At 41.1% G+C, this 27,266-nt stretch overlaps 1 protein-coding gene across 3 annotated transcripts in view; it reads right to left on the reverse strand.

The window, feature by feature from the left end:
- The window catches only part of RIPOR2 (RHO family interacting cell polarization regulator 2), a 110,885-nt gene that overhangs the window by 33,206 nt on the left and 50,413 nt on the right, over positions 1–27,266 (reverse strand). For all 3 annotated transcript variants that reach the window (XM_036869854.1, XM_036869856.1, XM_036869855.1), the window contains exons 2-9: positions 21,749–21,875; positions 17,784–17,939; positions 16,973–17,051; positions 15,480–15,503; positions 12,599–12,652; positions 8,838–8,987; positions 5,714–5,777; positions 84–127 (exon numbers count right to left, since the gene is read on the reverse strand). In XM_036869854.1, coding sequence (XP_036725749.1) covers positions 84–127; positions 5,714–5,777; positions 8,838–8,987; positions 12,599–12,652; positions 15,480–15,503; positions 16,973–17,051; positions 17,784–17,939; positions 21,749–21,875 — 698 coding nt within the window. The remainder of the gene's footprint in view (positions 1–83; positions 128–5,713; positions 5,778–8,837; positions 8,988–12,598; positions 12,653–15,479; positions 15,504–16,972; positions 17,052–17,783; positions 17,940–21,748; positions 21,876–27,266) is intronic.

The raw sequence follows: 27,266 nt of genomic DNA on the forward strand, positions 1-27,266 counted from the left end.
TGTAAAAAAAAATTGAAGAAGCAAAATAATGACAGCTGACTCCTGCCTCTCAAGTCCAACACCCAGACCGACACCACACTTACTTCATATTGATCTCCAGGACAGAGGCGAGCAAAACCAGCCAGACCTGTAAACAAGCAACTGGGATCAGAGGTGCAGAATTTATTTCCCCTCTTTATAAACCCACACTGGCACACTTATAAAACTCAAAGTGTCAGGCCTTTGTGAAAACTCATATAATAGTTTCTGGGGAATGACTGTGGGCACAGCTATTGTTGGGAATTCCATCTATCACAGCAAGAGAGGATATTCCTTGCTGGGGTGATGGGAGAGGTGCTCTCTGGGGCAGAGAAGACTGTTCTTTCTAGGAAGAGCCCCGTTAAGTTGTGAGACTGTGGGACGCATGAATCTGCTTTCCACCAGTCTCACGGGCTATGCCAGGGTTAAGATGATAGAGAAGGTCCAGGGAGGCCTAAAAAGGCACCTGCTGTTACCACTCTCTGTCAGTAGATGGCAGCAACTCACCAGTTCGTCACACCTCTCCATCCACGGAGCCGGTCCATTGAGGACCAGTTTCCACTAACAAGTAGAACATAACAAGCCTCTTAAAAGATTTACTGAAATAAGAGCAGAATTAAAGAAGCCAATTTTCACTAATAATTTTCTGGAGGATTAGTCTTTTGTTTTTAATACTTCTGAAAAAAAGCACAATCGACTGATCTTTATAAATCACAATTGGTTGGATATACCAATTCTAATAAAGTCCTAAACACTCTTTAAAAACCTCTGCAGAAGACGTAGAGTATGGACTTGAGGACACGGGGAGGGGGAAGGGTAGGCTGGGACGACGTGAGAGAGTAGCATGGACGTATGTACACTACCAAATGTAAAATAGCTAGTGGGAAGCAGCCGCATAGCACAGGGAGATCAGCTCGGTGCTTTGTGACCACCTAGAGGGGTGGGATAGGGAGGGTGGGAGGGAGACACAAGAGGGAGGAGATATGGAGATATATGTATATGTATAGCTGATTCACTTTGTTATAAAGCAGAAACTAACACACCATTGTAAAGCAATTATACTCCAATAAAGATGTCTAAAAAAAAAACAAACCAAAAAAAACCTCTGCAGAATATTCAGGATTCATCTACTGCCTATTTACATACCTATGCAATTACAATGGAAGCCTGGTTAAAAAACAAAACAAAAAACCGAAAAAACTGATCTGATATCAGTGCTGGATAAAGGAGAGTAAAGGGGAAAATCCTTTGAGGGTTTTTACTTTTATTTTTTCCTTTCAAAATCACCAGAAATTTCATATTGGAAGAACTGATCCAGATGGGAGAAAGCTACTTGGTAGTGCTGTTTTTGAGCTTCTCAGCTCATGTTATTAAAGCAAAATGTTTTGGAAATGCTTGAGGCAGTATCACTCTTGATACTCTAATTGTAACCATAACGTGGCATGTGGCAGTAGACAGGCAAAAACAGGCCTGGGGCTGTGCTGTGATTCTTCAAGTCCTACCTGCTAATGTAAGCCACTCATGGTACTGACTGCAGAATTGAAACTAACAGTGGGTCAATTAGAGTTACCGCCTTGTGTCTTTTAAACCTGGCCAGGTTTCTTTCAGACTCTGGTCTGAGGCCTTTTGGGATTTTCAGTTGGGGAAAGCTTCATGTTTTCTCAGCAGTTTGGGGATTACTGCTGCACTGTCTACAAAGCTTTCATTACGGCCACTCCAAAAACCATCATGGGGGTTAGCACGCAGGGATGAGCATGGGGAGGTGGAGGCGGTGTGGGGACTTCCGTCTGCATGCTGCATCTTCCTGCACCTTGTGGATGTTTTACTGTAAACACCTATTACTGATAAAACAGCTCTTCCATGACCTCGTTCGGAAGGCCCAGATGCTACAGTCTGCAGCCGCCCGCCCTGTCCTTTTGCTCAGGGACCATTCTGCCAGAAGAATGTGCCGCCTTTTGTTCTAGTTCTGTGAGGATCTTCCTTTCCAAAGATAAAAAAGATCACACATGTTGGCAGGCAGCATATACACAGAGAAAAGGCTGGTTGGATATTCATGACAGTTTTAGCACTGGGTGGGGGAGCGAGTCTGAAGCTAAGGAAATGACACTTTCTACTCCAAGGAAAACAGCCAGACGGCTGAATAGATAGGCGCTCCCATTACAGGACTGACTGATTTACTGACCAGGCATAAATAATGCAGATTTACTAGCTCCCTGGTAGATGTCCCCTCTCCCAAGGCCGGACCTGCCCTAAAAGCTGCAGGTGCCAACACAGACTTTTGGATATACACACTGCCTGGAACTTAATATGAAGTAGGTAATACTTGGAGAAGAAGTAGTTTTTCTGTAACAGACCACATCTTTCCATCTGCAAATCGGTGGATGGGTCTAGTGCTCCCTCTTTAGCCTGGCATTGGACCCTCTTCAAAATCTGGCATCAAGGAGTTCCACAACTCTCTTCCCAGGGTCCTCTCATTCTAATGCAAAGGTTACAGCGGGAAGCCTTCCTCTTTCCCATTTCCCTCCCCCAAGATAGGTGGGTGGCACCCTTTGCGCCCCCCTCCCGCCCCTGCCCCCTGCCCCCCAGGCATCGAAGCAATTGGCCACATTATTGATCCAGTAGATCATTTATTCCATGGAATTCGATTAGACTGGCTCATGCAACCATTGTCTCCGGTAGACCGTGTGGAAGTCAAGGCCAGAGACCATTCACTAGGATGCAGCCAAGAGCCTGGCCAACAGCAGGGGCTCAGTGAGCACTTGTTCAGTTGTCTTTACCACCATCACTTACCCCGCCCCTCCAAAACCCCACAGAATGATTGCTGTCTGTGTGTTGGGGAAGGGTGTGGCAGGAGGAAGTTGGCTTACCATGTCTGAGAATATTATGAAAGATCCTCAGTTTATGTCACTATGTATGTTGGGGGCGGTAATTTTTTTTTTGTTTTTGAAACCAGAATGAATAACAGATAAGAAAGTAGCTAACTGCAAAGATGCAAGATTTCTTGGCAGCGTGAGGGGCTTCCTTTTATCAAGAGAGAGGAAGATTTCCACGGGGGCGTTACCCTTGAAAGGCTTCATAGAAATAGTTCAAGTTTTCATGTTAGATTAGGAAAGTGGAAGTGAGATAAATCAATAATGAAAAAGGAGGACCACTTGCAGGTTTGAGTGACCCCCCCCCCCGGGAGAAACCCGGAACCCAGACAGAAGCCAGGGAAGCCCGTCGGGCAGGAAAGAGAGAACAACGTTGAGGGTACAGATGGAAGAGCGGGAGCTGCAGAAAGTTGAGCCCGTCCGTCATGATGACCCATCGTAACCCAGAGCTGTCCTTTAGCTGGGCGGCCAGGCCCCCCGGTGGATGGCAGGGCCCCCAGAGCATCCTCACTGACCCTCAGGCCTGAGGTCCAGGTCTGGTGGGTGGGTGTCCCTTTCCTCCCACCCACTCCTGGGTGCCTGTGTGCTGGGTGGAAGACTACCATCCCATAGAAGAGAACATTTTTTGAGCAATAGTTTATAGTATCTGCTCATCTTTGTTAGAATTTCCCTCCTCATATGGGGCTGGGGGATGGGAATGCACTAGGAGCCACGAGCTCTGGAATTCAGTTTCAAGTTTGACTCCAACGTACTGTGTGACTTCTGGGACAAGTCACTTAACCCTGCTCCCCATCGACAAAATGGGGAAATCACCAACCCACCCCAAATTGGTGAGTTTGATAATAGTGAGCGTCAGAAATAGGGGAAATATGGTACCGCTTGTATTAACAGTGAGAAGATGGTGTGACGGGAATTTCTCTCAGCTGTAAGACCCTAGACTGTGCTAGCCTGCATGGATGGTGCCCGAGAGTCAGGGGAAGGAGAGAGAAGTGTTTTCTGCTAAACACTGACTCAGGGCAGTGGTTTTCCAGAAGCAGGCTGCTGACAGAATCATCCTGAGGATGAAAAATGTACCCGAAGGGTGCCACCCACCTATCTTGGGGGAGGGAAACGGGGAAGAGGACAGCTTCCCATTGTAACCCTTGCCTTAGAATGAGAGAATGCTGGGAAGAGAGCTGTGGAGCTCCTTGGTGCCAGGGCCCCGCCCTGACTTGCTGAGATGGGGGCAGGGCCTCAGTGGTTTTAGAACCACGGACTCGGGTGAGGACCCACAGTGAAGAGAATGGACCTAAAAAACTGAAAAAGCACAGATGCCCCGCCTCAGTAGTAAAGTAAGTATTGAGACTTCATACTGAATAACAGACTGATTCACTACGGGATCTGCTGGAGAGAAGAACGCAGCCGTGTGGGCAGCTGAGGGTCAAGGTCATGTTGATTGCAGGTACACTCAACCAGAGCAGCTCTACGGGCATCACACTTGACAGAAAACTTTGCCTCCTGAGTTAGGTGACTCATAGGAAAATTAAGCTCTCCTGTCGAGCACTTAAAAAAAAAGCGCCCCTTTTCTACTCCCTTAATGGCAAAAAGTAGACAAGAGGGTGATTAAATCCCCATTAGCAACCCAGGGGTCCAGCTGCTAAGAAACCTCAGAAAAGGAAAGGCACACAAACTAGCCCTTCTCCCTGCGGTGAGTGGGTGAGTGGCCCAAACTCAGAAGGAAGACGGACTCGCTGTGACGGCTGCTCATCTGAAGCCCTGTTGGCCACCGAGTTGTAAATCTGACAACACCTGAAGGATGCTCCGTTTTCTACAACCAGAGCTTCTTTTTGTTTTGCTTGCAGTACAAATCAACAGTGCATCCAGAGTAGGATGCTTGCAGTACAAATCAACAGTGCATCCAGAGTAGGACTTGCAGTACAAATCAACAGTGCATCCAGAGTAGGACTTCCTGGAGTCAACACCAGAAAGGCAATGGGTAAAAGAGGAAAATGCACAGTCCTGTATGGGTTTAACACTAAAAAACATTTAAAAATAAAGAAGTTGGTAGGTCGTTTAAGTAGAGCATAAAGGAACAAACTAAATGACACCACTAAGAAGCCGACAGACAAGTCTAGAAAGTGGGACATTCTGTACAACAGTGACAACATGCTGAAAGTGACAACAGTGACAACAGCTTCAACATGACAAGTCAATGGTAGGAAAAAAAAACAAGGAGGGGCCTGTTTTAGATGAAAGGAAACTTAAAAGAGATATCTAATGACCAATGATAATGCGTGGACCTCGTCTGAATCCTGATTTGAACAATTGTTTAACTCACTTTTGAGACCACCAGGTCACTTGCTAATGGAATGGATTCATAACAAAGGCATATTCATTATATTAGAAGTGATAATACTTGGCATTGTGGTGTCCCTATCATAAGATGTCCCTATTCTTTAAGAGAGGCACATCGCAGTCTACAGGGAGAGACTCCCACATCTGGGTTTTATTTCATCAAAGGAAAAACAAAGACAAGAAAACAGATGAAACAAAGGTGGCAAAATCTTGCTAATTATTAAATGGAGGTGATGGGTCTATGGGAGTTCCTTATAATATTCTTCCATGTTTGTGTATGTTTGAGATCCTGTCACAGTAAATATTTAATTATGTAGGCAAGTCTCAGGACGAGAAGGTTCTGGAGCATCTATAAATTAACATAAGTAGGGAGGGTTGAGAGATAGGGGCCCAATATCTTTGCAAGGAAAATAAAAACAGTGTGTGATGTCACACTTCAAGGAGCTAGGCGGAGATGGCACCCCACTCTCTATAAAAAGGAGGAAGAATACCTTTCATCTTGATAGAGAACTCCCCCAGCTGCTTCTCCAGCTCTGCTTCAATGGTGCACATGTTCTAAGAAGAGCACAGGAGACCAGCGTTAGGGCTACATTTCTTTCAAAGCACAGGATGTTCTCACAGCAGTGGACAACCACTGCTCAAATGGGAGGCATTTACCTGTTTGCAATGAGTTACACGTTATGTAGCAAATCGTCACAAAATGTTTAACCTAAGCCTAAGCAAGCCTTCTAGTGTACCGGAAATTCAGAGCATAGAAGACCAAGTTAAGTTATATCATAAACAGTCAGATAAATCCAGAATGTGGGAGATTCTAAAAGAACTGGCCTGGATTCTATAAAAAGGCAGTAGAATTATGGGAAAAAAAATTCTAGATAAAAGAGATTAAAGTGACATAACAACCAAATGCAATGTGTTAACTCTGATTCCATCCTGATTTGAAAGTAAATAAACTGAAACAGTTATAAAAGACATCACTGGGCCAAATAAGGGAAATTTGACAATGCACAGGATATTAGATAATTCTATAGGAGGACTGGTAATTTTATTAGATGTGATAATGGTGTGTGGTTATAAGGGATACACATGTTACATAGGTTATCATTAAAGGATCTGTGCTAAAATATTTATGGGGTGAAATGGCATGTTATCTACCATTTACTATCAAGTGACTGAGTAAAAAAGGAAAAAAAATCGAGCATATGTAAGAGAAGAAAAGCAAATATGGCAAAACTTTACCAATTGGTAAGTCTAAATAAAGGTATATGATGTTCAACATACTAGGCTTGACTTTTCTGAAGGGCTGAAATTTTTCTTAATAAGGATTTGGGGCAAAAAGAGCTCAGGAGCTCAGCTGTACTCAAAGTGAATGAGGCAGAGTTCCTGCTGCCATGCCCTGAGGCCCTCAAAATGATTCTCGGGTTTGACAAGCGTCCTCTCTTCACTCTAATGTTGAGGAACAGTAAAGGCAGAGGAGCCACACCACCTATGCCTGTGGTTTAGCAAAGCTGGGGAAAACTCCTGAGGTTGAGTTCTGTGCAGCTGGAAAGTTTTGAAAACAAAGTCTCAGTTTTGTAAACCAATTTTCTTCCTCAGAGCACTGGGTGTCTCTGGGAAGGAATGCATTACTATTTCTAGAAATATATCAACGATGTTATCATGCATGTCAGGACTGCGACCAGTGTCTTTGAAAAACTTGGGGGTAGCTAGTTTAACAGCTGAGGACATCCATGGTCAGAATTGCCTTCCGTCTCACCCAGGCAGCCATTGATGAACATTGCTGCCCTTGCAAAGGCACCCAGAACCATCTATTCCTAAACCCTCTTTGTGATAAAATCCTGGTTCTTGTGGTTATGTGAAGATACGAATCCACTTGATGTCAAGTGAGGTAGGAAGCTACAGAAGTCCTGGACTTCTTTCTCCTCTTGCCGAAATCACACTCTACATCTTTGAATTTGTGAGGAAATATGATGCCATGTCTCGGCACTTGACCACCAGGGGGTATTTCTGAAACAACCCACAAAAGTTCTGGGACAGGCACAGGCTGCCACTCAGTCCTCCTACGTGTGTACTCTGAACGGCCTCTGTCATTGGCAACTGCTCTTTCGATTTCACAGATGTGTGGAAATGTGGTCTCATGAACTAGGGCCGCTTCGAAGCCAGAGATTCTTAACCTGTGCTCCATCAACTTGGATGGGGAAAAAAGAAAGTCACATCACTATTTCCACTAACCTCTAACTGATATCTAATATGTCCATACATCATGAACGTAGAAAACACGCCGCAGCCGTATGACTAGTACCTGTGACTTAAACCTGATAAAAGTCACGTCTATGTTCATGTCACATCAATTGTTGCAAGTACCTTGAGAAATCATTTCTATTTTTCATTACTTTCAAATTGCAATCGTTATTGGAGCCACTGCTAAATCTTGTAGTTTGACGAGTTAATAAAGCAGCAGTCTTGTACTGTATCACACATTTGATTTTAAAAATATTTTGATCACTGTACTGACAATATTGAAATAACTATATTTCAATATAATTTGTTTCCTTTGAATTCCTATGGGTTTCATTTTATGCATTCAAAAAGCATTCTCCCAAATGGAGAGAAAGAAGAAGCCCTGTTTTAGACCATGAAAAAAGACAAATTTGGTTCAGACAAGAGGCGGGGCTGGAGGGTTACACAAGAAGCAATGCTGCGGCAAGTCATCCGAGACATCCCTCCCGTCCCAGGGCTGAGACCGGATGCTCAGCTCTGGGAATTGTCCAGCAGACCCTCATCAGGCCGATGACTTCATTCATGAAATTGGATCTCTGAACAAAGACACATGGGAGAGTGAGAAGTGCTGCTTTAATAATTCAGTCATTTCATCAAAGGCACTGGTTTCGGGTGACCCCCGGAGGAGTGAAGACCTCCCTGTGTCATGTGTTTGGGCCCCAGAGACAGTCAGAAAGCAGGAAAGCATGCTTCTGCTCATGGTTCTTTATCTTGCCTCCTTTAAGATAGAAGGGAAATTTCTTACAATAAAATAATCGTAGGCAGGAGGTGGGTGAACCCAATATGCAGGGCAGCCATCTTAACCACAAGGTCTGTTCAATTTGCAGGGATAAAGCTAGACTAGATTGTACGCTAGAGAATTTGGAAGTGCATTTCAATGACCAATACCAGGGCATTTACGACTTATTCATTTGCTGAAATTTTTAACATGCATTTGTAGTCTATTTGTGCAGAGACTATACACATAAAGAAGTATAAGATGTGGTCAGTGAATGGCTTCACAATGTCTAAAATCTTGTGGATTTACACGTCCATGAACAAACCTGTTACCAGGCACTAGGAGGTGAGTGTCTGACAGGTGATACTCACAACAGAACGTCACATGCTCTGGAGTCCACGGAAGGCTCTAAACAAAAATACAACCAACAAAACCACCCGAGAGCCATTTTCAACAGCTCCACCGATGGCCTCAGGGAAACGCAAGACAGGCAAATAGTAGAACGTCTCTCTCTAAAGAGTAGAATGACGTTGAGGGTGCCATTCCCCTGGTTCTTAGCAGGTATCGACAATTCAGATTGGGCCAGGTGGAGTTCAGCAGCCGCGCATGTTGGCACATACCTCTGTGTACTCTCTGTAGCTCCGGCTGACCTCTGACAGGCTCTCCCGGGCAGCTTTGCTGGCAGGGGACGTCGCGAAGGCTTGCTTCATTTTGCTGGCACCATCTTGGAGGCGTCTTTGGATACAATAAGCTTCGTAGAGTTCATCTACCTGCCGGAGTCAAAACAGAAACACAAGGGACATAAATATTTGTCACACTTGAAGGAAGTGACATTGGCCATCGTTAAGTGCTTAAGATACTTTATGTTTCTGACCTCAAAAGGAGAATCTTGTAGAAGTGCCATCCTTTTAGACAGCTCCATCATTTTTGTTTTAGCCACATGATCCATTTTCTATTTCAAACCGGATTTTACTCTGAGCTCTCTTTTCAAATGACACAAAATGAAAATGAACTTACCGTTGGTGGACTGCGTGAGACAAGGTTTAGATAATGAAGACAGGAGTCTTTTATATAAGGAAAGAACACTGGAAGAGTGTATGCAGTTTCAAACCAATGTGAAGACGTTGCATTACACTGGGCTATTATCACTTTATTTTAAGAGAGCATCACAAGGTGATATTCACGCATCCAGATTTAGATTTTTTTAAAGAAAGAACTCAAGGCTACTTATCGAAAATGATTTTTGTAAAGATGTGGCCCAACAAAAGAGAGAAAACAAAGGTAAGTTATTCTTAAAATTAGGGTGAAGCATGACTGTTAAAACTTATCAGACTGAACATAAGAACTGTGACATTTTTGGCATGTAATTTATACCACAATTTAAAAAAATAAACGGGAGGAATGGAAATGAACACTTCTCTGCAATACCTCTATACTTAGGCTTTCAAATAATAATATACCCATTGCAAATGGCTATTGATCATATTCCTTATATAAGCCTGACAGTCACTTAATACTTCTAAGGCAGTGATTCTCTACCAATCCAAGGTGATTTTGATATTCAGGGGACATGTGGCAACATCTGGAGACATTTTTCAGTGTCACAGCTGGGAGGTGTTACTAGCCTCTAGTTGGCAGAGGCCACGGATGCTGCTAAACATCCTATAACACAGAGGACAGCCCCCTACAACAAAGAATTATCCCCAAATATCAACAGTGCCTAGGCTGAGAAAACATGCAGCTATTCCTGATGATACTTATCTCTATAGTCTCTCGTCCTATCTTCAATTATCAACACACCAACCACAGTTAACTACAGGAATTATCAGGTAGATTAAGAAGAAGGATATCACCAGACATTATGTTTTCTGGGAGGCAGTTATCTACCTAGGACTACTTGAATTTTTCATTTCAGTACAAACTTTGTTCCCTCAAAAAGGAGGCTACATTTGTAGAACCAGAAGAAGGTAGAGGTGAATGTGATGGATTTCAGGGTTTAGCATTCCCCTTTTGTTCTGAAGGCAAACTTTTGGCTGAACATTAAAAAGCATTACTATTACCTGTTAATAGTACAATTTTCCATAGTTGCTTTCTCTATACAGATGTCAATGATACTTAGCTTAGCAAATGAATGTTAGTTAAGAGACTGAAAATGATTCTCTTGGTTAAAGGATTCTTTGTTGCTCTTCAACAGTTCACTCCACTTCACTGAGAGGAATCGTCAAAACTCTGGAAGGAACAATCTTTCCTCTTTGGGGTTGGTGGGTTTGTCTCTGAGTAAGAGGGAGGTATAAGACCCAAGGGGTTGTGGCATATCTGCTGATAAGATCCTTTGGTTGGGTGACTGGCATAGAGGGTGGTTTCCATACATTAAAACTAAGCTAAGACTCACTTGGTGAGCTTGTTAAAATGATGATGCCCAGGCCCCACTATGAGATGCTGATTCAGCAGGTTAGGGATGGGTGAGGAGTCTGAAATTTTAAGTAAACAGTGCAGATTGTTCTGATGTGGCAGGTCCCCTAGAGACTTAGAAACACAAGAGCTGATACCTCTTCCGATGCAGGCCAGGCTGTTTCACCCATATGGCCTCCTGGGGGACTGTCCCTTCAGCCCTTCCCCCACTGTAGTCCAAAGACTGTAATCCTCTCAATAAGGAAACTGCTAACTGGACCACTGGTAGAGCCCTAATGGCTTAGTATACTACTTTGCATTTAAAGAAAAGTTTACCCTTGTTTTCATTTAAACATCAATCCACCCTAGCCAAATGGAGTTAACCTTTAGAATAAAGGATAACTATGTATTCACCTAAGCAGAAACGGGCCCATCTGTAGGCAAGAATTTGTCTTACCTATAAGTCAGCAGTGGCTCTCATCAAAATAAACTGATTAATCAATTAAATATCATTTGTTAGGATTTGTTAGGGATCCATCCATAAGATGCTGCAGATAGAGGACTACCAACCTTTAATAACCACTAGGATTGTTATATCTTACAATGATGGATACAAGATGGATAAATACTCTCTTACCTAATACTAATTGTTTTCTTGGTATTTTTCCAAATAAACAGAGTAATTTCAAAGCTTGCCCGCCACATAAATATCTTCTGATGGATGTCATTGTTTGTTTGTTTATTTATTTATTTAGGCTGCACCGGATCTTAGTTGTGGTATGCAGACTCTTAGTTGTGGCAGGCGAACTCTTAGTTGCAGCCTGCATGCAGGAGCTAGTTCCCCGACCAGGGATCAAACCCGGACCCCCTGCACTGGGAGTGAGGAGTCTTACCCACTGGACCAACCAGGGAAGTCCCTGTTTTATTTATTGAGTTGAACAGAAATAGGAGCGATTTCAGATTTGCCAAGGTAATAAATATCTTTCAAAGTGGGAATGGGAATGCACAATGGCAGTAGCATATACATGTGTTGAAATCATCATAGAATTTTAAACTGGAAAGGATTCCTAGGATCATCTAGATTGACTATGTGCACCTCCAGCCTCACTGCATGGAGTGGAAAGCCAAGGTCCACAGAGATGTTATAGCCCAGTGAGTACGTGGCAGAGATGGCACTAACACCTGGGGCTTCTGACCACTAGTAGAGAGAACTGCTAAAACCTCCCATCTCTCCACTTGGAACACAGGATGATGGGTGCAGATAAGAACAGGAATTGCCAATGGTGTGATCCAGCTGCCCTCAAAGGGACATTGTTTCTAGGTTGTACTGATACTGCCTGACAGTGTCCAGAACAGGGTGGGGGGGATAGTCCCACTCCACGTTAGGCTGGTGGGACCATCCGTCAACTATTCGTAGGGTTCAGGGCTAGATGTCAAGGACCCTGACAAACTGGTATACGTAGAGGGGGGCAAAGAGGATGAAAAGGAATCTGGAAACCAAGCCATGTGAAGAAGAGTGGAAGGAACTAAGAGCTTGAGAAAGATTGAGGGAGCTACATGACAGCTGTTGTTAAGTACTTTAAAGGCCTTCATGAAGAAGGCTATGGGGGTACCAAGTTGTACGTGGGACCTGAATGTAAAGTTAGACAAGTGTGAAGATTTTTGTAGGTCACTTTGGTTTAATCTTATCTCTAACCAGACTACACCCAGACTGTATCCTCTACCAGGCACTGTGCACGCTGCATAGGAAACACTTAATAAATATCTGTTGAACTGAAGCAGAGTAAACAATGTGCTAGATAATCAGGCTCTCCATTCTTATTTTTTTCCTACAACGTTACTGCCTGTTGGAGGATTTAATTGCTAATCAGCTTAGGAGTCAACTGGATAAGAAATTCTCCATGGACTAGGGGCTATGCCTAGGGCAAAGGTGTATTGATCAGTGACTGAGAACTGAAAAACAGGCAAAGACAAGAGGAACGTCAGTTACCTTACTGATGTGAAACTCCAGGCGTCTCATGTATCTTTCAATTGTTTTAATTTGCTGGAATAAAAGAAGAAATTTGAAAAAGTACAGCCATTTACAGTTTCACTGATTAGACTTGTGTGGCTATCTTTATTATCTCATACTCAAAAGTACCAGAAGATGTTAACTATTTCCCCTTTCCTCCTATCTTTGTTGCTACTTTAAAGATTCTCTAGTATCAACTTAGAAAGTATTTTTTTAAAAAATATTGAATAAATACTATTCTGAGAGATAAACTTGAGTTAGCTATTGGAATCCTTATGTTTAACATTAAGAGGGGCCAACCAAATGGAATTCACTGGATTTCTGGCAGGACAGTATCATATTGGAGTATACTTAAGTTTCTTCATAATAACACTTTATCAGCTCAAATATGAACTCATCCCCCATTTTAATGTCTCTGAAATGGGGTGCATTTTACAACTGCAACTGTCTGTGCACGCCCCAAGATAATCATAGTTGGTTATGTGTCATCTCTTCCATTTGAGTTATAAATATTATCATATGCATTAAATTTAATTACCCTTTAAAATAGCTGCAAACAGATTATACTATGATTCAGTATTTTTTTAACATCTTTATTGGAGTATAATTGCTTTACAATGGTGTGTTAGTTTCTGCTTTATAACAAAGTGAATCAGCTATACATATACATATATCCCCATATCTCCTCCCTCTTGAGCCGCCCTCCCATCCTCCATATCCCACCCCTCTAGGTGGTCACAAAGCACTGAGCTGATCTCCCTGTGCTATGTGGCTGCTTCCCACTAGCTATCTGTTTTACATTTGGTAGTGTACATATGTCCATGCAACTCTCTCACTTCATCCCAGCTTACCCTTCCCACTCCCTGTGTCCTCAAGTCCATTCTCTACATCTGCATCTTTATTTCTGTCCTGCCCTTAGGTTCTTCAGAACCTTTTTTTTTTTTTTTTTAAATTCCATATATATGTGTTAGCATACTGTATTTGTTTTTCTCTTTCTGACTTACTTCACTCTGTATGACAGACTCTAGGTCCATCCACCTCACTACAGATAACTCAATTTCGTTTCTTTTTATTGCTGAGTAATATTTCATTGTATATATGTGCCACATCTTCTTTATCCATTCATCTGTCAATGGACACTTAGGTTGCTTCCATGTCCTGGCTATTGTAAACAGAGCTGCAATGAACATTGTGGTACATGACTCTTTTTGAATTATGGTTTTCTCAGGGTATAGGCCCAGTAGTGGGATTGCTGGGTCATATGGTAGTTCTATTTTTAGTTTTTTAAGGAACCTCCATACTATTCTCCATAGTGTCTGTATCAATTTACATTCTCACCAACAGTGCAAGAGGGTTCCCTTTTCTCCACACCCTCTCCAGCATTTATTGTTTGTAGATCTTTTGATGATGGCCATTCTGACTGGTGTGAGGTGATACCTCATTGTAGTTTTGATTTGCATTTCTCTAATGATCAGTGATGTTGAGCATCCTTTCATGTGTTTGTTGGCAATCTGTATATCTTCTTTGGAGAAATGTCTATGTAGGTCTTTGGCCCAGTTTTGGATTGGGTTGTTTGTTTTTTTGATATTGAGCTGCATGAGCTGCTTATAAATTTTGGAGATTAATCCTTTGTCAGTTGCTTCATTTGCAAATATTTCCCCCCATTCTGAGGGTTGTCTTTTCGTCTTGTTTATGTTTTCCTTTGCTGTGCAAAAGCTTTTAAGTTTCATTAGGTCCCATTTGTTTATTTTTGTTTTTATTTCCATTTCTCTAGGAGGTGGGTCAAAAAGGATATTGCTGTGATTTACGTCATAGAGTGTTCTGCCTATGTTTTCCTCTAAGAGTTCTATGGTCTCTGGCCTTACATTTAGGTCTTTAATCCATTTTGAGCTTACTTTTGTGTATGGTATCAGGGAGTGTTCTAATTTCATTCTTTTACATGTGGCTGTCCAGGTTTCCCAGCACTACTTATTGAAGAGGCTGTCTTTTCTCCATTGTATATTCTTGCCTCCTTGATCAAAGATAAGGTGACCATATATGCGTGGGTTTATCTCTGGGCTTTCTATCCTGTTCCATTGATCTATATTTCTGTTTTTGTGCCAGTACCATACTGTCTTGATTACTGTAGCTTTGTGGTATAGTCTGAAGTCCAGGAGCCTGATTCCTCCAGCTCCGTTTTTCTTTCTCAAGATTGCTTTGGCTATTCGGGGTCTTTTGTGTTTCCATACAAATTGTGAAATTTTTTGTTCTAGTTCTGTGAAAAATGCCATTGGTAGTTTGATAGGGATTGCATTGAATATGATTCAGTATTAAAGGTCTTGTATACACAGAAAGGTGTGGAAAGAGACAGCATCATATATAACTTAAAAAAATATATCTACATTTAAAATAGGACTAAGAGAGTTTTGTCACTAAGTATAAAATACATATTTTAAGTGAAAAGAAAGAACTGTGTCACAGTGTAGCTGTAATCACTCTTTTTCTTAGCGGCAAATAAGATAATGATGTGTTTTCCAATCAAGGAGGTCTTCCATTTGATGAAATATGATAGTTCCCATTTAGAGAGAACACAGGTAAGGACCTTCAAACCCTTGGGAAATTCTTAAGCTTAACCAGCGCACTGAGAAACCCTGCAACCAGGTGACTTTTTTTACAAAAGTGACCTTAAACACATTATTGGGTCTGAAGATCATAGTATTTATTCATCATCCTCATTAGATAAAAGCACAAACTTTTCTAGGATTAGAAAAATCATCATTTCTCTAGGATCTTACTGTACCTAAGCAAGGATCACTGACTTCTCCTCAAGGATGAAGGATTTTATTTCCCAGTAACTCCCCAACACAGAACAATAACTTACCTTGTCTAGGTCATACAGCACACCCTAAAATTAAAAAAAAAAGGAGTATCTGGATTAAAACACATCTTCCTCAAAACCGTTACTGATATGAATCGAAGGATTTTGTCTGCATTTCTGCATCGTCAATGAAATAATGATTAGCCCCATAATGTCTGTTGGACTTTTTGATATTTGCTTTAAAAGAGTAAATCTGGGTTATTTTAAATAATAGTAAGAATACTTTTAAGAGCTAATATTTATTTATACTCTGTGTCTCCAGAATTCTACCCAGTCCTCTCTGCCTTCTGGGAACCTTAAGATGTTCACTTGCTTTGGGCTCTCCTCTCTTACATAGTGAGGGACACATAAATTCACGTCCACATAAATTTTTTTAAATGTTGTTAACATAAAAAGTAGCAGTGATTATATGTGTTAAAATAAGACTTGCCTTCCTGTTTAAACACATAAAAATTGGCATTTAAGAAGAGCCCTTGAGAGTGGTGAAAGCTTTTCACAAATTGTTTTTAAAGCAAGTTTATTCCTGTGTGCTCACAATATCACAGTATAATCAGTACACTAAGCCCACATCCCCCATCAGGAGGGTTTTTATGGAACATGAGCTCCTGCTGGAAGCTCCTCCATCCATACGCCATTGTTCTCCAAGGAGGAACATTTGTTGCCATTGAGGGCTGCCAGGGACATTCAAAAGCTCTGAAGGCCACTCCACAGAGAGTTCCACATAAATGGGAGCAATTTATCTTCTAATATTATTAGAATATAAAACTTTTAACTTCTATGAAGGCTTTAACCTCTAAGCCTTTGAAAAGGATAACATCTTTTAAAAAAGAAGATAACAGCTATTCATGTATATGTGTACCTCGTATATGTAAACTTTTCCTGGGCTTTCTGATGCCTTGAAACTTTAAGGCATAATATCATTTAGAACTTAACAAAATCATTTAAAATCATTAGAAACACCTCTTCAAGCAGACAAGTCCTCACAATTCATTAGAGTAAAGGAAACTTGCAAGCATCTCCAACAATACAGTGTGTAGTTGAACTGGCTCAAGGACTCCTCCGATTTCTTCTACCAATGACCTCTTGAGCCTCCTTTTCCTCTCAGGTATCACTGACCTATTACAATTTTTAAAAATTGGAGATAAAGGAAAGTTCTGGGTTCCAAATGCTGTACTAACAATATGGTAGGAAAACCCCAACTTTTCATTTCCTTATATTACTTGGGAAGAGGAGTATAGGGAGTTGGTTTTTTTAAAGTATTTCTTCCTGATTACAAAGTTTGTCTACATAAACATGCTTGGAAAATACTGGAACATATTAAGCATTAAGCATTAAAATAAACATCAGGAAGCACATGGCACTTTGCCCCTTGGATCTACTTTTCTTGAACTTCCTTCCTCATCCCCATGTCTATCCAGTAAGAGAAGTTAGCCAAAACAAACAAACAAACAAAAAAACCCACTGTGTTAACACTCTAAGGATTAGATGGTACCTACCAGGCGAGAGTTTCTTCTCATATCTTTTAACTGAGCTGTCAACTTGTCCAGCTCTGTCTGGTGAACCTCCAGATACTCACTGCAAAGATAAGAGAGACGTGATCGTGAACTCTGTGACTGTCAGGTAGAATCTGATGCTGATGCTGACCTTTCCCTTCTAAAGGGGGGGCATTAAGAACCTGAACCTTGCTCTGTGGAGCACAGAGCTGGCAGGGAAGAGGCTCTGCATTTTCCTAAACTCTCCACATTTTGAAAGCTCTAGCAGTTGAATCTGATACTATCCAGATAGTCAAAAAGGAGAATCCCTATGAGGCTGGCTTCGCAGGAAAGAAAAACCAATGTGGAGGGAATGGCAAGAACCATGGAGTCAGTCCTGGATCTGGGCTCTCAGAATTCTATCTAGTTCCGTAGGACACTGACAGTATGCATCTCACCACATACTAGGGAAGTTTTATTCTGGACAAGTCATTGCTATAATATACTCAGGAGGTTTTAGAACGCTTCTTCAGCAATCTCTAAAACAGATATGCCTGTCTACCAGTGTTTAAGTAAAATACAATATTACACAGAGTTAAACATAAACATATTACTATTTCAGGTCTCCTTCAATGTTTGGTTATGCTATGGAAACCCGATCAAGTTCATATCTTTGGGACTCATTTAAGGCTTCCTAAATTATGGTGCAATAATAAAACACCTACTACAGAAATAGACATTCTAAAATTATCTCATAAGACTAGCTTTTCTGACCCGCCAGAGCATTTTAGAAAGGGAAAAGGTTTCAGTGCATTATTAGGTTTGCTGTTCTTACTCAAGTCCATTTTTCAAAGCCCTGTAGACCTCTTCCACCCTTTTAGGCTGAGGCTCTTTGGGAGGGCTGCTGTTCTTGTGTCCTAAATTGTGCATTTTCTTCAGTTTGGCCTGAGGCTTCTTGAGAGCAGAGGGATTTTCAATGAAGGAGTTACATCTATGGAAAGAGAAAAGAAAAGCCGAAATTGTTTGAGTCTTGGGCATCCAAAACGATCTGACCAAAGAAATGCCTTTTAATCATCTTGTGTTTGTGTTAGTGTCTTTTGGGGAAGGTAACGTTCCCTTGTATATTAATAGATCTGAGCCATCCTTCATTTAGTTTTGTGGTATTAGAGTTAACTGCTGAAGTCTGGAAGCTCTGCTGGGCAGTGGCTACCCAGAGTCAAAGCCTGGATTCAGGTAATGTACACTCCGAGTGAAAGCATGTCACATCACTGAAACCTCATGGGAAGCCAAGAACAAACACTTCTAGGTGGAAATAATGAACAGGCAGAAGAATGTAATTCAGCTAAAAAAATATATGCACTATGTGACATCAGACCTAAGCGTCTATTAAATTTGACTGGGATGTGAATGAATAGTTTTTAAATAAAGGGCCATAAGCATGACAAAGGGCTAATGCTGTATACAAACTCATCTTATTTTATTGCACTTCAAAGATATTGTGTTTTTTCACAAATTGAAGATTTGTGGCAACTCTGTATGTCAGATGATGGTTAGCATTTTTTAGCAATAAAGTATTTAACTAAGGTATGTACTATTTTTTTTAGACATAATGCTATTGTACACTTAATAGACTAAAGTATAGTGTAAACATAACCTTTATATGCACTGGGAAACCAAAAAATTCATGTGACTTGCTTTATTATGATATTTGTTTTATTGCAGTGGCCTAGAACCAAACCTGCAGTTATCTCTGAGGTATGTCTGTAGTGTTAAAGTAAAGAAAAGCACACATAGCTGGATGAATAGACTTTTTAAAAGTTTACTTATTTATTTATTTATTTTTTGGCTGCACCCAGAGGCTTGTGGGATCTTAGTTCCCCGATCAGGGATCGAACTGGGGTCCCAGCAGTGAAAGCACTGAGTCCTAACCACTGGACAGCCAGGGAATTCCCTTAAGCTTTATTTTTATGGAGTAAATTTTGTTTAGGTATAACATGAAACTCAACATTCCTATTAGTGGTAGGGAGGCAGCCTACAGTGGTAAGATGGACACCTGGTAACTTAAACCCAAACTACTGCTTTGATTAGGAAGCTCAGAGGCCGGACTACTCACTGACCCAGCTGCTGAGTGGAAAGCCGTGACTTCTGAGTCTGGTAGGTGTCTGCTGCGCACCTTCCAGGTTAATTCTTACTTTCCTCTGCCATTACCGTGTGCACCAAAGGGGACAATACAGGTCAAAGCACATAAGACCCCTAAGAATGTAAGATCTTTATCATGTCAGAAAAACTGATGAACTTTATTCCATGTTACCTATTTCACTACCTGTGTTCTCTTTCTTGAGTTCCTCTAAGTCCTATTTTAGATGAGGGGAGATACTAGGGAAACTGAAGACTAACATTCCCAAGCTTGTGTCTGAAAGACATCTGCTCCCCAGAGTCAGTCTGCAGAGTCAGTCTTTATCGATTACGTAACTTCATACCAAAAATAATCTCCCAAATCTGGATACAACGGAATGTGCTTCAAAAAGGGGTGTGGGAGGACTCAGAGGCAAAGAATATACAAATCAATTTTCACTGCAAAGTAAAGGAGCTGTTACAGTGGAGGATTACTGGACTGAATGTCAATATTATGACATAGTATGAGTGTGTTTCATGTTTGGTAATTGCAATCATTGTTGCTTTTGTTGTGGTCATCCATGTACAATGCTTGGTGTCAGTCTATTTATGTCTTGTAAAAATAAAATACAGTGTGTGTGTGTGTGTGAATAAAAAAAAAAAAAAGTTCAAAAAAAAAAAAATAAAATAAAATAAAATAAAATAAAAAAAAAAAAACCACAAAAAAAACAAAAAGGGGTGTGGGGTGATTTCAAACTCTATTACAAAGCTATAGTAATTAAAACAGTATGGTATTGGCATAAAAACAGACACATAGATCAATGAATAGAGAGCCCAGAAATAAACCCACTCATATATGGTCAGTTAATTTACGACAAAGCAGCCAATAATATGCAATGGGGAGAAGACAGTCTCTTCAATAAATGGTGCTGGAAAAACTGGACAGCTACATGCAAAAGAATAAAACTAGACCCTCTCTTACACCATATAAAAAATTAACTCAAAATGGATTAAAGACTTGAATGTAAGACTTGAAACCATAAAACTCCTAAAAGAAAACATAGGTAGTAAACTCCTTGACACAGGTCTTGGCTATGATTTTTTTGAATATGATACTGAAAGCAAAAGCAACAAAAGCAAAATTATACAAGTAAGACTACATCAAACTAAAAAATAAAAAGCTTCTGCAAAGCAAAGTAAACCATCAACAAAATAAAAAGGCAACCTACTAAATGGGAGGAAATATTTGCAAATCATATCTGATATGGAGTTAATATCCAAAATATATAAAGAACTCATACAACTCAATAACAAAAACCAAACAACCCAGTTAAAAAATGGGCAGAAGATCTGAACAGACACATATCCAAAGAAGACATACAAATGGCCAAAGGGTACGTGAAAAGATGCTCAACAGCATTAATCATCATGGAAGTGCAAATCAAAACCACAATGGGATATCACCTCACCCCTGTTAGAATGGCTATTATCAAAAAGACAAGAAATAACATGTGTTGGCAGGTATGTGGAGAAAAGGGAACCTTTGTGCACTGTTGCTTGGAATGTAAATTGGTGCAGCCCCTATGGAAGACAGTACAGAAGTTCTTCAAAAAATTAAAAATAGAACTACCATATGATCTGGCAATTTCACTTCTGAGTATTTATCCAAAGACAATGAAAACATGAACTCAAAAAGATTTCTGCACCCCCATGTTCATTGTAGCACTATTTACCATAGCCAAGATTTATGGAAACAACTTAAGTGTCCAATGAATGGATGAATAAAGAAATTGTGATATATATATATTATATATATATATGTATGGCTGAATAATATTCCATTGTATATAGGAATATTACTCAGCCATAAAAAAGAATGAAATCTTGCCATTTGTGACAACATGGAAAGAACTCGAGGGCATCATATTTAAGTGAAGTAAGTCAGACAAAGACAAATACTGTACAATCTCTCATACATGGAATCTAAAAGAAAAACAACAAAAAGCCAAGCTCATAGATATTGGTGACTGTCAGAGGCAGGGAGTGTGGGCGGGATAGAAGAAATGGGTGAAGGGGGTCAAAAGGTTAAAAAAAAAAAGGTAGCAATTCAAATTAGGGGGAAAAAGACTACAATACATGGTGTTACAATGGATATATATAAAAAGCCTTTATTGTTCTGTAAGAAAATATGTAAACATCCACCCCCAAAATAGGCAATGGATGTGAATGCACTGGTTATTCCCAAAATAAATACAAAACACAAGTAAACTTATGAAAGCACATTTAACCTCGTTAGGGATGACATAAAAGACTGGAAAAGGTTTTTAGAAAATGCTCAGGATCAACAGATGTGTGGATAAAGGTAAATCTGTTGTTACTGGTTAGAGGATAAATGGGTTCGAACATTTGGAGGCACTCTGGCAATAGGCATCAAAAGATCTGAAAGAAATGGGGTGGGGGTAGGGAGAGCTATACATGTGTATTGCTAGCTTGTCCTAAATCTTCTTTGAAGGAGGAATTCTAAATGATAGAAATTTGGGGAACATTACATCTTTTTCATGAAAGAGATGAAAATAACACAGGTGTGTGTTTTGACAAGGCCACATGCACGCGGACCCTCTTCAGAGCACCAAGGCTCACATCCCTCTCAAGCTGCGTCCCAGGAGAGAACCACACACAACTTGCCTGGATCGCCTCTCCTGAAGGCCACTGAACCCCGCAAAGGACTGGCTCCTGATGATCCCATTGGGCCCTCCAGGCGAGAAGGACTGGGATCCTACCAACATGATTTCTGGGAGTCTGGCTGGCAGTCCTATAAGACAACAGAAAGATTAAGGCAAATTACAGGCGGGTTCAAACAGAAAACGCGCTAAGCTTGTCAACGATAATAGGAGGTGACATGAGGAAAGGTGAGTCATGAGGCCATTAGATGCCTGTAAGATTTCTTTCCTACGACATGTTCTTTTTAAGCCAAAGGGTTCAGCTCTCAGGTGAACCTGAAGAAACACATGAAGATGTAAATAAATATAAATTACACACCATTATCAGTTACTTTAGGGTTCCTTCAGGGATTATTTTTTTAAACAAGGTTCAACCATACCTTCAAAATATGCAAAAACTTTGGAATGTTTCCCTCCATTTAGGACAACAATAGCAACAGCAAAAGCACACAAATAGGCCAAGTCAAGTTTCAGATAGGTTCTGCATGACGTTCAAAACACAGTCCAGTCTTAGGGTGGAATTCTACACTTAGAAGTCACAAGGCTAAAAACACTAGGTTTCTTGAGAGATGAACTTACTTAAACTTGTTCTCCCTTTTTCTACCCTTAAGTATATTTTGAAAGATAAGATCGTGCCGCTCTTGTGGCAGTGAGAAAAAAGAAGAGCACAGAGAGCGCTCACAGAAGTAGTGATAATCTAGGTTATGATAAGAAGGCAAGAGAAGAGGCAAGAAAGGTAAAGGGGAAAATACAGCAGAAGGCACACACCCCATTTCAGTCGCTAGCTCACCTTTTATAAAGACTCATCACCACTGACCAAGACGCGTTGTCAAAATACAACTTCAGCTGGACAGAAGCCCAAGGTTAGTTCCCCCAAAGGACTGCCCTAGAACAGTTAGGTAATTCTATTCCCTTTAGATCAGGAAAAGTCAAAGCACATACCATTGTCTTAGCAGGTAACCTCAGTCCAGAGAGGGGGATGGGCTAGCAGGAGAAAGGGGACACAGCCGCTGTCCAGACTAAAGACTTCCAAACTGGGCAGACACTAATAGCGTCAATAGTCGCCCTTTAAAAACCCAGCAAACAAGCAAGCAAGCAAGCAAAGCTAAAAAACAGCAGCAAGACACTCTTGTAGTCCATCTAGATGTAATGGAAAAGCCAACTTCACTGGGCCCTACTCAAAGCTATTGGAAGCAGCTCAGCCAAGGGAGGAGGTCTGAGTGAGTTACTTCCCCAGAGAGAGAACAAACAGCCCCCTTCCCCATGAGGCTGCAGGTTTCTAAATCCCCTCCTCCCCACCCACCCCAGGAGAAAGCAGCTCTGAGGAAGCAAGCATGCACTCTCGCAGGGTACAGGCGCTGACTCACTTGGCAAGAGGCTTTGCAATGAGCAACAGGTTGGTCTTTGATCTGGGTAGGACAGGAATCCCACCCAATCCAGCTAGGGATGGGGACAGGGAGGCTTAAGCTTTGGAACATTCTCTAGAATTTTAAAAGTAATGACGTAGAAGTATGCATGTGCAATAACATTAATATCTAGTGCACGAATGGCAGGACAAAATGCAGTGCAAATAAGACTCCTTCTGGTTACTTCCCCCCCACCCCCAAGTTTCAAAAATAACCATGATTCACATAAATCCTTAATGAGGTTCTCTTAAGTGTTCTTTGTTGCTTACTAAGCAGTCTGTCTAGTTCTCATTAAAAACACCTTCTTAGGTTCATAAAGCATGCCTGTGCTCTCTTTGTATCACATGCAAACGTAGCAAGTATCAAGAAAACGTAATAAATATCAAGAAAAAGATCCAGAAAATTTAATAAATATCAGGAAAACATGTTCTTTCTGTGCTCAATAATTTTATAACCTAAAACTCACCTCAAAGGCTCAATTTGGCAAATTTAATTAGTATTGTATCTCATTTTGTAAATTATTGTTCAACAGGTCTGTTGCATCATGGCGTTCTTTGGTCACAGGGAAAAGACTTAAAGTATCTGAACTATTTTAACTGCGTTATTGTCTTGTACTTCCTAGAGGTTATGCTTTTAAACCAAAAAGATTTTTTTCTCTTATCCACTGGATCAGTAGTTTCACATACTCCCAGGCATTCTGACTTAACTAGTATGGACCTGAGTATTGGGATTTTGAAAAGGACCCCAGATGGTTCTGATGCTCAGCCTAGAAAAGAAAAAAAGGATGATGCTGAATTGGTTGAAAATGTTCAAACTTCAGTTACAATCATCTGCTACAATTTCTCAAATGTCCAACTTTTAAAAAGTCTTAAATAAGCCTCTCTTTGCAAAGTTTAAATGTTAGATGAATTAAACATTAGAACTGGAGAGTGAAATAATTTTCCTTCTCCCCCTTTTTCAGTAATAGGTAAGAAAGCTTCTTGAGAACAAAACAAATGTTTGTCCTGGATTCTGAGTTTGTAAATTGCTTCGGGATGGATAAAATCCTCAGACGCTTTTCATTACATTTACGTGTTGAATGGATGCCCGCTGGGAACAGGAAGGGGGGTAAGTGGTTTTGCCTGTCTGGTCTTAGAAATGACCATTATCTATCAGAAAAGAATTCGACTGATAGCTGGCTTAGGCTGAGATCTCTATCCTGCCATCAATTCCCCTAGAGGCTGGCTCACTGCCTAAGGAGAGTCATAAAATAAGTTTGAGGGCCTCTGCACAAGGTCAGGCTCTTGGAGAAAAGGAGTAGGTTGGGAGAGGGAAGAGCAGGTGGGTTGAAGGGTAAGAGTATGCAAAGCACCTCCCCGCCCACACCCCTAACTCTGAAGTAGGGGTGACAGTTCTTTGCTACTACTCTTCCAATGGCCTCAGCCATTCCCCAGTGGCTAGTTATCCTGCAACTCTGTTATCATCTTCTTGACGACACCACTCCCACCTCTTGGAGCCCTAAGTCTTCAAGCTGCTCCCTGGCTTCCTAGAATCTCACAGACCTGCTTTCTTCCAGCAAAACTGCCCTTAAAGCTACATTACTCATTTTCAGGCTTTAAGGACTTCAAACTGGTTCCTTGCTATTTGCATTTTAGTAGCAGATGCTTCTTTGAACCTTTACCTAAAGAAAGGACTGAAGTAGAATTGCAGTATCACTGCTGGTAGGGGTATAAAGTGGTACCGAAAGTTTGGAAGACAACTAGGTAGTATCTACTATTTAAAATGTAAAACATCCTGTAATATGTCACATCTACTCTTTGCTATCTCCTGTGGAGAAATACTCAAGTTCACAAAAAGTTATATACAGGGATATTCACGACAGTTAATGTAATAGCGGAAAAACGGAAATGATGTAAATGTTAATCATTACAGGAATGGTTAATACACTATGGCATAACCATAGCAGTTAAAAACAATATGCCGGGCTTCCCTGGTGGCGCAGTGGTTGAGAATCTGCCTGCCGGTGCAGGGGATACGGGTTCGAGCCCTGGTCTGGGAGGATCCCATATGCCGCGGAGCAACTGGGCCCGTGAGCCACAATTACTGAGCCTGCGCGTCTGGAGCCTGTGCTCCGCAACAAGAGAGGCCACGATAATGAGAGGCCCGCGCACCGCGATGAAGAATGGCCCCCACTTGCTGCAACTAGAGAAAGCCCTCACACAGAAACGAAGACCCAACACAGCCATAAAAATAAATAAATAAATAAACCCAAAGTTTTAAAAACAACAACAACAACAACAACAAAAAAAACAATATGCCCACATAGAAAGATCCACCCCCACCACCCGCCCGGCCGAGGACAAATTGCAGAACAAAATAGAGTATGATACCAGGAATGTTGAAAACAAAATATAAAATTATGTACATGAATAGAAAAGTTCTGAAAGTATACACAGTCTATGAAGAGGTGGGATTGAGTAGTAGTCAGAAACATTTTAATTTTTTCTATATTGTTTGAGTTTTTATAAAGGAAATGGATTTATGTATGACTGATATGATGCAAAATTCTTTTTTGAAACTGCAGACATTTGGAGTTGTCTAGAGTTGGGACTGGAGAGGAGAGAGAGCTCACATACAAGAACATATAAGATAGCTTTGATGGGTAACGGCTATATTTATATAGTTTATATTTGTAAGTCCTGAAGAGGAGAAATATAATTCCTAAGAAATAATGTATTAGGTTTCATAAATTCTGATTACACTAGAATAATTCAGATTCCCCAGTGAAGTTCCCATTATGAGCTCTGAGCTATGTACCAACTTCTTTATTTTCATCTGAAGGATTTTTAGAGATGGTACCGTACTCCTGGTAGGACGCACTATACCCAATACGTATTGTCAAGGTTCATCAAATACCATATCTAATAAGCACGAAATTCCACATAAAACCACAAATCCTTCTTTGGCTGCTGCTACTTGAAACTCCTGGCTCTTTGAAAACTGTTTCCAGTCCCTAAGTTATTGACTTCTCACCTGGTCTTTCTGAAAATGCCAGCAGAACTAACATTCATTTTTGCGCATTAAATCCCAGAAAGGTCTCAAATCTTAGGCAAACGATAAAGCTGCTGTGCTTTGTTCCTTACTTTGTTTTGTCCCAGGAGGCCCAGGCTGTAACACCGGGTGGCCACCCCTGCCCTGCCATTCCCACAGTCCCTGGGAAGAACGGAGTCTTTCTGGAAAGAATCCCCAGCACCTTGACTAAGAGTTGAACAAACCCTACCATTCTGAGCCGAGTCTCTTAGCACAGAAGCCAGAAAGTCACAGTTGTTTCTCTTCTCGGCTCTTCATACAGTGAAAACCGCTGCCTTCTCCCTGGCTATGCAGTGCTAAGATCCAACTGAACACATACTGGAGTCTTTCGAAATAAAAATGAGTATAGGATTTCATGTGTTCTGATATGACACGGTGATACAAGTACACCAGGCCTTGGTGGGTACCATGAGCCACCAGCCGACCGGAAGTTCCTAGTTTGTTTAAATTAGAAGGTAGCTTATCAAATCAGCAGGCAGTTTGGAAACAGCACTGAGCCTGGTTGGAGATGGCAGGGTCTGGGGAGGGGGCTGAGGCAGATTAAAAAAAGATCAAGGGTCAAGAGGTCCCCCTTCATCCCACCAGGTCTCATGCCTTGTTTAGATCAGAAATAAAAGGTACAATATGAGTGCAGTTCAGAGGGGGGAAATAGCCAGTGACCTGGAGAACACAGAGATAACCTGATTCTTAAGAATAAACAAATGAATGATAGAAGTCAACCTTGGAGGGTTGCTTGGAAGACAGCAATGAAGGGCACCCGTCACACTGCAGGGCTGTGAACCAGACCCTACAATGCAGCTCCTGAGAGTGTTACCAGTAGAAGTAGTAAAAATGGAAGAAAAATGCTTTCAAAGTTCAGTCTAGGTGACAGGTCCATTTCCCATTACATTTTTATAAACTGGTATTCTGGCTTAAACTTTCTTGTAAATTTGATTAGCCTGAGTTAGCAAGCTTCTCTCCCCAAATGTGAACAATTCCTCTCGGGGAACCCCAAGGTTAGGTAAGAAA

The sequence above is a fragment of the Balaenoptera musculus genome, chromosome 11, assembly GCF_009873245.2.
Source record: "Balaenoptera musculus isolate JJ_BM4_2016_0621 chromosome 11, mBalMus1.pri.v3, whole genome shotgun sequence".
NCBI classification, from domain to species: domain Eukaryota; kingdom Metazoa; phylum Chordata; class Mammalia; order Artiodactyla; family Balaenopteridae; genus Balaenoptera; species Balaenoptera musculus.